A 10,800-nucleotide genomic window follows, 5' to 3' on the forward strand; every position below is an offset into this window, starting at 1 on the left:
TTTGTTGTGTTGTTTTAAGTTTATATGGAGCTGATGTACATTTGTCTAAGGTGAGTCTAGGCTGGACATATTAGCAAAAAGTTGTTACACTGATAAATTCACTGACATTTTCCAGATATTACAGTACTTTTGTAGTATATTTAGCTTCTTTTGAAGGCTAAACACCACATCCCCCAAAAGTATTAAATCATCAGCAAATAGAACTAAAAATATATGAACTCTATCAAAATGTTACTGAACACCACTTCTACAACCAACTAATTGATAAAAAAAACTGGAATAGGAAAGGGCTTAGCATGCAACCTTGTCTTAAGCCAACGGAGCGAGAAAAAATACTGGACATATTATATTATCCACGTATCAGTGAACATATATTCAATAGTGTTTTACTGAAATTATTCATTATGTTGTCACTTGAATGTCTTGGCATCTCAAACATGGGAGGGGCATCAGCTGCATCTTCATTGCCTTCGATATATTGGACAATATCATCTGTTACATAAACCCTTGCATTACCTGTTCTGCTGTTCATGTCCCCGGACCCCCCCCCCCCCCCCCCCCACACACACACATGTATATTAAGAAATACAATAACATTTCAATTACATTTTATGTTTCTTTATGATCATACCACGACGACCCTTCAGGTTGGACATAACTAAACACACACACACGGTGTCCTTATCATCTCCCTGTCGTGACGTCACAGTTTTGTGGACCGTGAAGATCCGGGGTTAGAATAGGTCTTCAGCAACCCATACTTGCTGTAAAAGGCGGCTATGCTTGTCGTAAAAGGCGACTAACGGGATCGGGTGGTCAGGCTCGCTGCCTTTGTTGATACATGTCATCGATCCCAATTGCGTGGATCGATGCGCATGATGTCAATCACTGGATTGTCTGGTCCAGACTCGATTATCTTACAGACCGCCGTCATATAGCTGGGAATACTGCTGAGTGCGGCGTTAAACAACAAACAACAACAACAACGACTCTGACAACCAGTTTAGTCCCACATGTACACAGCTCTTGACACCTCGTCTGCACCCGTCCGTCATTTTATACCCATAACTTGTTATTTCTATTCTATTGAAATGTAATGTAATGTACTTGCATTTTTCTTCTCCAAAATGAATGACTTAGGATACTGTATAAAGTATGGTCCGTTTATGCAGTTGACCACCAAAAACCGCCACTCTTGAACATGAAACCCGCACAACCACTGTCTGTATGAAGCTGTTTTGTTTGTTTGTTATTTTTGTTTTTATACGCCGCACTCAGCACTATTCCAGCTATATGACGGCGGTCAGCAAATAATGGAAATAATTGAGTCTGGACCAGACAATCCAGTGAGTGTACATGAGTATCGATCTACCCAATTGGTCTGTAAATAATCGAGTCTGGACCAGTCAGTCCAGTGATTGTACAAGAGTATCGATCTACCCAATTGGTCTGTACATAATCGAGTCTGGACCAGTCAGTCCAGTGATTGTACATGAGTATCGATCTTCCCAATTGGTCTGTAAATAATCGAGTCTGGACCAGTCAGTCCAGTGATTGTACATGGATATCGATCTACCCAACTGGGATACGATGACATGCATCAACCTAGTCAGCGAGTCTGACCATCCGATCCCGATAGCCGCCTTTTACGACAAGCATAGTCTCCTTTTACGGCAAGCATGGGTTGCAGAAGATCTATTCTACCCCGGATCTTCAGGGGTCAGATGTTGAAGAAGACCTAATTGACCTAATTTACTATAGTAATTGAAAAGTTTTGAAAAAAAGTCTGAAGGTCTAATGGCCAAGATGTAAGTTTTTGTATACTATGTTATGTTATTGTTACCTCAACAGACATGGAATTTGATAATAACATACATCTAGACTACTACCTATCTTGCCAGTGACGTTTATCAAAGGTCAAGGTATCATTCATTGCCAGTCATGCATTTGCGTCTTAAGAAGTTCAAGGCCTGGAGAGTTCGTTGGCCATGCCGAAGGCTTTCATTCACTCGCACACACATATAGTTTTGATAAAAAAATCTTTATTTAATTTAAATACAAACACATTTGATTGCAAATACAATGGCATTTTTCAGGATACCCGAAACAATCCCCTCAAAATTTGGCCAGTCACTCCAAGACCTCAAGTCACAGTTAAACGATCCCCCCGACGGCTTGGAAGGGTGAAAAGCAGGTCTCGAGGTGGGAGTTCCAAATGAGGCCGCTGGGACAGGAGTTGATGTAGACATCGCCCCAAGGGTCACACTGAATGAATTTGTGCGCATCAGGGTAGGGAAAGAAGAACTTCCCAGACGCTAGGGCTGCGGCGGTGCACGGGTTGGCGTTGGAGTTTCCGAAAGGGTTCTTTGTGGTTGGAAGAAGGATGACAGGGTTATTGGTCGGGGTCATATTGGGCGGGTAAACACAGGCCACGACCTTCTGATCCCAGCGGAGTCCAGCCGGGCAGGGCAAGATGCTGGCACTGCCGAGGGGGTCGCATTCGATGAAGTGGCTGTCGTCGCCTTTGATTGAGAAGTAAATATTGTTCTGTGCAATATTCTGTGGGGTGCAGGGGTTTCCAGAGAGGCCAGGTCTGTTGGTCGGGAAGGGTCCGTTGGTCTGGACGGGTCTCTGGGTGGAGACTACAAGAGGAGCTTGTGTGCCCTGGTTACGTGGACGACATGAGGTGGTGGCGGCGTTGTAGAGTTCTCCCACGGGGCACTGGATGATGTACATGCGCTCGAACACGTCGCACTGAAGGAACTTGGTAGTGTCGGTAGGGTGGGGAAAGTAGACCTGCTTGGTGGGGTTCTTATGGCACGGACTAGGGATGTTGGCAAATGCATCTGGAACAAAGTGGAGAATCAGTCAGCACTATTAATATAAACGCCATACTAAACGAAAGTAAAAACAAATCTTGAATGAGAGAAACCGAAAGGGACGTCAAAACCCTGTTTTACTTAATGGTTGATACTATGCCTGTCTTGTCCGACTTCATAGATCATACTATTATTTTATGTATTATGCTATTACCATTTATGTGTGTTAATCTATATATCTATCCATTTTGGCTACCTTAGATACTTCATAATACGTCTGTTTTGTTACTTTGGGTACTGGGCGGTCGGGTAGCCTAGTGGTTAAAGCGTTCGCTCGTCACGCTGAAGACCCGGGTTCGATTCCCGACATGGATACAATGTGTGAAGCCCATTTCTGGTGTCCCCCGCCGTGATATTGCTGGAATATTGCTAAAAGCGGCGTAAAACCATACTCACTCACTACTTTGGGTACTTCATAAAAAGTATGTATAATATCCCGATTCGAATAGGCGACGCTAAAAATAGCTGTCCACTCAGTGAGCGACAGAAATATTGTGCTAGGGTGCTGATAAGGCAGATGTAGCCGGTGACGTCACTTCCTGAACGAATCTATGGTGGCGAATGTGTCCAGCGTATTTGTCTTAAAAGAATGGAGATAAGTACACTGGGTAATCGACGATGCTTAAATATCGACGTACGTAATATCGTGTAAACAACCACGTCCAAAACAAGATTAATCGATATGAATGTTGTACATAAACCATTTCTATCAATACCTCCAGACAGGTGCAATGTGTTATGCCAAGCACGATGTGCAGCAATCTTAGTTCTAATGTGATTCACGTTTAGGTTGCCAAGCAACGTTTAGTCACCTTAACATGCGAATCCAAAATAAACAAACGTGACTAAATGGAGATTGAATATGTATTTAGCTTCACATGCAAAACCAAATAAACTTAAAAGTGAGAGCCTATATTTTTTTTTATGTTTGTTTATTTGTTTGTTTGTTGTTTAAGGCCGCACGATGACATGCATCAACCAAGTCATTGAGCCTGACCACCCGATCCCGTTAGTCGCCTCTTACGACAAGCATGGGTTGCTGAATACCAATTCTAACCCTGAATCGTCACGTAACAATATATTTTTAAAAATACTTTGCAACTATTTGTTATGGCAAACATTTTTCTTTCAACAGCCTGAAGCACAATTATTATTTTTTCAATATAATCTTCCCCGCCCCTTCTCGAATATCAAATTTTCGGTGTTCTCTGATACGTGAAGTTGGGGTGGCCTGCTAGTTAAGGCGTTGGCTCGTCACTCCGAAGAAGCAGGTTCGATTCCTCACGTGGGCATAATGAATAAAGCCCGTTTCTGGTATTCCAGTTAAATTTCGAAGTTCAAGAGTTAAATTGTTTTTTTAAAGTGTTTTTTCCTTCATTCAACCACTATTCTGAAACAGACAACACACGTGGATATTGTATGTGTTAACACTGATAGCAACAATTCTACACGATGATAGGAAATAACAAACTGTATTGCTATTTTCTATCATGGGTCAGTAGTACCATTCTGCCTGTCGTAAGAGGCAACTGATGGGATCGGATGGTCAGACTCGGTGTCCCTGGTTCCAAAATACACGTATTCGGTGTAATAATGTATGTTATTTACAGCTTATATGACATACCTTTACACTATGTCTATATACTGCGCTTCAAACCTTACGTTCCATCGCTCAGTAGATCGGGTGGTCAGGTGACTTGGCACCCTCTGTATCTCCAGGGATCTCATTCCGGTAAACCTACACTAACCCCTGGATCCATTCCCGTAGTTCTCGCAACCTCAAATTACCTGCGACCGCCTCCGTGGTCTAGTGGTTGAGCGTCCACCCAGAGAGCGGAAGGTCCGGGGTTCGATACCCGACCGCGTCATACCAAAAGACGTTAAAAGATGGTACTTGTTGTTACCCTGTCAGGCGCTCGGCAATAAGGGGCTATACCAAGGACTGGTCGCCTCGGAGTCAGAATACTGTGTCTGAGTGGGGTATTCATGTTAAACTGCGGCATGGTATCTCAGTGGGCTAGCACTATAAATCGGCATCAGTCCGGACTAGTACAAGCAGCCACACAAACACACACACGTTCATGCACGTCGCTATATAAGTGCAATAATCTTGGACGCGATGTTAAAACTCATTTCACCCCACCTCAAATTACCTGCCCTTGACTTTCCCGCTATAGCGTGAAAATCAAAATTACAAAATCATTTTCAATACAGGGTAAGTTTGCATACATATACGAGATAACATACGTCAAATCAATACAATTCAGATATAATTTACGGGTCACCAAATCTCTAACAATGAACAGAAACACCAGAGTATGGCGACCGCCGGACTTTGCCGAATGGGGACGGGAGCCGGACAATTAAGAGAGAGGGGAAGCGGTGCGGTCACTAGATCGCGACTAGACTGGATTTACGACCCGGTGACGCTTATCAACCACTTGTTTCTCTGGCCCTGACACCTTTCGTAATAGGCCGCCGTGATATAGCTAGAATATTGCTAACAACCAGTAAAACCACGGCTCCACACCGAGGCTGTTTGCTATCTGACATACCCAAGCAGCCGCTTGATGCCCTGTTCTCTGAAACATATAGAAAGTCGATAAGATATGCGTTTGAAGAAAAATAATATTCTTGCCAAAAAATGATAAAATGGCAATGTTAGAAATAAATTAATGGTTTCGTCACGCCTTTTTCAAACCACTGCCGAGGACTGGATACATTAAATGAGTATGCTTTTCCCGGCAGAGGTTTAATAAATTTATATATAATATACATTCATTATTCATCAACAAGGCATGTTTCGGAATTCATATCTTGGTTTAACATTAAACGTATTAATTACTATGTAACTGACCTCTTTGAACGGGTCCAGCCTTGGCCAAAGCACAGATCAATGCAAGTACAAGAATCTTCATGATGTCTAGCGTCCCTTTGTCTCAAACCCCGCCATCCGTACATATACCCCTTATATACCCGAGGTTTCTTATCAGGGTATCGGGGAGTAGTCCTTACTTGTGTATTACCCTGCATAGCTACAGCGGACATGTCAAGTATTCAGATATATGTGTCAAATCAAGGTGTGCTGCTAGGATAGATGTGGTTCCCAATATGGCAGTGTACACACAAACAGGCGTGACTTTCAGGGGGAGTTTAGAAACGTGTCTGGGTGATTAGTCGAAATATTGGGTTTGCATGTTGTATATTTATTAAATTAAACACGTAGGTTTTCGCGAACACCTACATCTACATGAACTCACAATGCCGTTTGGAAAGTGGTCAAATGTAACAAATGTTATATTTGGGATAACGCTTTTTCAGTACAGTACAGATTCGAGTACTTTTGGGGGTTGGGTCCTGGATTCGGCCTATACCCTCACTTGTGATTCCTGAACACATGCTTATGATATAGTCGGAATCGTACAATGGACGCTTTTAATAGACATTTCTTATTATAATGGATTTTTTTGTGGCTTTGATTTGAAACGTTACTGATAAATTGTAAATGCTTTTTGTTCGTGCTACGCATCTTTGATGAATTTCACATGTGTAAAACAGATCCCTCGACGTTTGGGGGTTCTGAGACAGTTGAGGTTCCAAGTCACTTGTTTGTCTGGACCAGACCCGATTGTTTACAGATTACCTGATATAGGTGGGGTGTTGCTGACTGGCGTTTATCAACATCCAATCACGATTAACTAAGAGAGTGATTACAAATGCAACGTGCGATCACGTGATCCCCAGTACCCCATTCAGCTGGAAGATACCGACCAGAGACCATGTACCGATCGGCAATCGGGTGACCTGTCTGTGTCACAGTATCCCGACTGATGGTACGACCAACCACTTGTATATCTTCTCCGGACTCAAATACATACGGACCACAGTGATATTTCTGCCATATCAGAGTGTGTGGCGTAAAACAATATTCGATCAATCACATGGTTTGGTTGGTTGGTTTGTTGTTTAACGCCGCACTCAGCAATATTCCAGCTATATGACGGCGGTCTGTAAATAATCGAGTCTGGACCAGACAATCCAGTGATTTATATCATGAGCATCGATCCACGCAATTGGGATCAATGACATGCATCAACCAAGTCAGGGAGGCTGACCACCCGATCCCGTTAGTCGCCTTTTACGACAAGCATAGTCGCCTTTTACGACAAGCATGGGTTGCTGAACCCCTATTCTACCCCGGATCTTCACGGGTTCAATCACGTGGACGAATTAGAGCTTTCCTCGCCCTCTAGCCAGGACTGTGTCTCGTCCATCACAGTCAGTCTTGAGTTGCTTCCAATCACTTGAATAAACCGAGCAGCAAAAGAAACTATACCCATCAATTGATTTTATCATATGCATTTGAAAACATCGTAAGTTAGCCATATTATATTTTTAAAATGAACTGTTCGAGCGCCTAATCAGCACTCAAAGAATACTGCTTCATTGTTTAATTAATAAAATATAATTTGTATACTTTTTAAAAAATTAATCATTTTAAAAATGCTGATGGATATCTTAGACATCTTATCTTTGACAATCCATAAATGTGTATTTTGGGCACCAATTTTAAAACATTTCAAACAGTGGTTGGGGTCATGTGGTTGCAAATTCATTTCTTACCCGAGTCTTCATTAAAACCAAATTTGTTTTACACAAAATAACCGAGTCAAAGATTACTTTTTACAAACTGATGCAGGAATTAGTGAAGGTTAAATAGACATGATCAAACTTAACAACAGTTCTTTCAAATTTCAAGTACATAAAAAAACTATAATTTTTGTCCTCATCAGTTTACCCGAACTTTGCCTCGTCGTGTGATTTTATCATGTGTGAACATGCAAGACCATTAATCAAACATGAACGTTCAGACATTAACTGGAATTTGAGCATGATATGGTATATTAGTAGGTAAGACAAAAAGACCTCGTTGATTTCATCCCCGTCTTGAAATATCAGTGACTTCAATCATTCGTCACCACTCGCCCCTTTCCGTAACCTGCAAGAAGACTCGTCCCCCTATCGATGAATGTTATGTGCGAAAATACGACAAACCAATCAGAATGCGCGTATAATTTCAAGTTCTTCGTCAAAGAATCCCTCAGAAATAATTTCTGTTTTTACATATGTCTTGCATCTAAAAATATACCCACGACACAGTTAAATGTGTTCAATAATACTGTATAATTCGCATGTCCTGATGTGCTTTAAATTTCATCTGGAATATAAATAATATATTGGGAAATATTTGTGAACCATTGCGCAACGAGCTGACAATTGTTTTAGGTATGCCCGTTTGCGCTAAGGCGGAACCAGGTTGCAAAAATGGCCACGAGAGGGGCACGAGTCGCTATTCGGCTTGTCCCGGAATAACACGAGTTGGTCACGAATGTGACTTCAATATGTTTTCGCGTTTTTGAGACATATAATGCAAAAACCAGTGTGTATACATACTGTGTAAATCCGGTTTTCACTTTTATATCTCCATAAACGCGAAGACATATTGAACTCGATTCTTTTATACAAATACGTCAATAATAATAACTTCACAGACAGCTTATTTAAACACTAACAAACAAAACACACTAGACAAGGTGACATCGTTCAGCGCAATAATGCACCACAAGCCCCGCCCCTTCCATTACCAGCCAATCAGGAAACAGCGGCCTATTTTTCTTGGTCTATCAAATGCCACGTAATCACTTGCAATTTCTGTATGTTGATACAAACATGACATGCACTTCAGTGTGGTCCACGCTGCTACCTACCAAAGCCCTGATGGTGCCTTTTTGGCAGTATAATTTTCTTTTGATTAATCAAAATTTCTCGTTGATACAATTATTTATTTAATTCTTCGAAATTTCAAGATTTTATTGTTACTTAATTAAAGAGTTTCTTATCGTTACTTAGATTATTTTATCGTTATTTCGTGTTTTATTTTAAAAACTCGAAATTACGATTTTTCTCTCGTCATTTCAATTATTTTCTCGTTATTTCAGGTTTATTTAAAAATTCGAAATTTCGAAAACAGTAATTGATGTAACGAGAAAAAAGCGTATAACGAGAAAAAATTTGAAATAACCAGAAAATAATTGAGATGACGGGGAAATAATTGAAATGACGAGAAAAATACTTGAAAATTACACCCAGAGTGTCTTTCGTAGCTTCCCTTTGGTCGTTTAAAAGCTGCATGAGTCTGTCCTCCATCAGTCCATGATGCGTTGTTCTGGTGATGTGGCTACGCTCATTGGCAACGCCGCGGGCGCAGGGCGATAACAGTGTGTTGTCAAACAGAGGGGACAACTAGCGTGTCCAGTCCAGACCTCCATCTCTCTGCCTACCCCCTCGCTCACGACTATTCCCGACCACCTCCCTGATTAACCGGATTAAAACGGCTTTGAAGTCTCAACATTTGACCAACAAAGGTTCATGGGATCAAGACGCGTCTTCTTGGCATAACACCCTCACCCCAGAGCCCCACTCTTCAAAGCCAGAGTATTGAACTTCCCACATTCATAGCGCTGAGATCGCTTGTCAAACGAGGCTCTGGCCCCTGGGTTATTATGGTAACACAAACTGCACATAGTATGTATATTATTTACAACCTAAACGCCATATATCAAACCGTATATGTCTACTCTGGACTTCAAAACGTACAGGGCGGTCGGGTAGCCTAGTGGTTAAAGCGTTCGCTCGTCACGCCGAAGACCCGGGTTCGATTCCCGAAATGGGTACAATATGTTTCTGGTGTCCACCGCCTCGATATTGCTAAAAGCGGCGTTAAATCATATTCACTCCCTCACTCAAAACTTACACTCGGCACGATATGGCTGAACTATTGCCGATGTGACGTTAAATATTAACTGACTGACTCACTCACTCACTCCGATCGCGACCGCACCCGTGGTCATTTGGACAACCACATTAATTAGATCTCGCTACCGCTAAACAAAGATCTGAAGACGTCCCGTTACAGGTCACGTCAGTACGACCTTTCATCTGACCAATCCAAACCCTTGAGATTGACCATTAGATAGAGTGGCTGCCAGAGAAAGGCGACGTTTCGGTATAGATCCTTATACCGTTGACAATTTGCTTGACAACAGTATAAGGATCTATACCGAAACGTCGCCTTTAGAGTAATTAAAGAAGTTGTTATCCATATATTGTGTCTACTACATCATCCGTAAACTTGTTATGCCTATCAAACAGTTCGTTCGATCTCATGTCCACGTCATACCAAAAAGACGTTAAAACATGGTACTTGTTGTGACCCTGCCTGGGTAATAAGGGAATAAAACAAGGACTGGGGGGCTAGGAGTATAGTCGGAGTATTCATGTTAAACCGTGCCATGGTATCTCAGTGGGCTAGCACTATGAAACCAGCATAAGTCCGGACTAGTACAAGTAGGCTCCCTCCCTCTCCCACCCACTGTGTGACTTATTTAAGACTGTGATAACGCCTTAGCCTGCTTTGTTAAATGTGACCCAGGAGCCCATGAAATTCGTATTTCGTATGATTTATTTTGTTTGTTGGCTGCTTAATGCCGCACTCAGCAATATTCCAGCTATATGACAATGGTCTGTAAATAATCGAGTCTGGACCAGACCATCCAGTGATTGACATCATGAGCATTTGGGATATGATGACATTCATCAACCAAGTCAGCGAGCCTGACCACTCGATCCCGTTAGTCGCTTCTCACGACAAGCATAGTCGCCTTTTACAGCAATGGTTTGCTGAAGACCTATTCTTCCCCGGATCTTCACGGGTGTATTTCGTATAAATGGTCGTTTAATATGTGAAGTATAGATCAGCATTTGTTTCATATTTGGTTATAAGTTAAATACACTGAACAACACAAACCCTACAGGGCTCTTGTTTTGTTGTTTGTTTGTTTGTTTGTTGTTTAACAACGTA

At 41.9% G+C, this 10,800-nt stretch overlaps 1 protein-coding gene across 1 annotated transcript; it reads right to left on the reverse strand.

The window, feature by feature from the left end:
* Positions 1–2,022: 2,022 nt before the first annotated feature.
* Positions 2,023–5,865, reverse strand: LOC124122188. Its single transcript, XM_046485311.2, has 3 exons — positions 5,737–5,865; positions 5,435–5,461; positions 2,023–2,846 (listed from the first exon to the last, which is right to left on the reverse strand). The coding sequence occupies exons 1-3, from the start codon at positions 5,795–5,797 to the stop codon at positions 2,155–2,157; spliced, it is 780 nt and encodes a 259-aa protein (XP_046341267.2). The 5' UTR covers positions 5,798–5,865; the 3' UTR covers positions 2,023–2,154.
* Positions 5,866–10,800: the final 4,935 nt, after the last annotated feature.

This window comes from Haliotis rufescens, unplaced genomic scaffold, assembly GCF_023055435.1.
Source record: "Haliotis rufescens isolate VD_foot unplaced genomic scaffold, xgHalRufe1.0.p SCAF_16, whole genome shotgun sequence".
NCBI classification, from domain to species: domain Eukaryota; kingdom Metazoa; phylum Mollusca; class Gastropoda; order Lepetellida; family Haliotidae; genus Haliotis; species Haliotis rufescens.

Coding starts and splice junctions, on each gene's coding strand:
- LOC124122188 (XM_046485311.2), bottom strand. CDS start 5,797: ATGAAGATTCTTGTACTTGCATTGATCTGTGCTTTGGCCAAGGCTGGA. Junction 5,462..5,736: donor GGCTGGACCCGTTCAAAGAG/GTCAGTTACATA, acceptor TATATGTTTCAG/AGAACAGGGCATCAAGCGGC. Junction 2,847..5,434: donor GGCATCAAGCGGCTGCTTGG/GTATGTCAGATA, acceptor ACTTTGTTCCAG/ATGCATTTGCCAACATCCCT.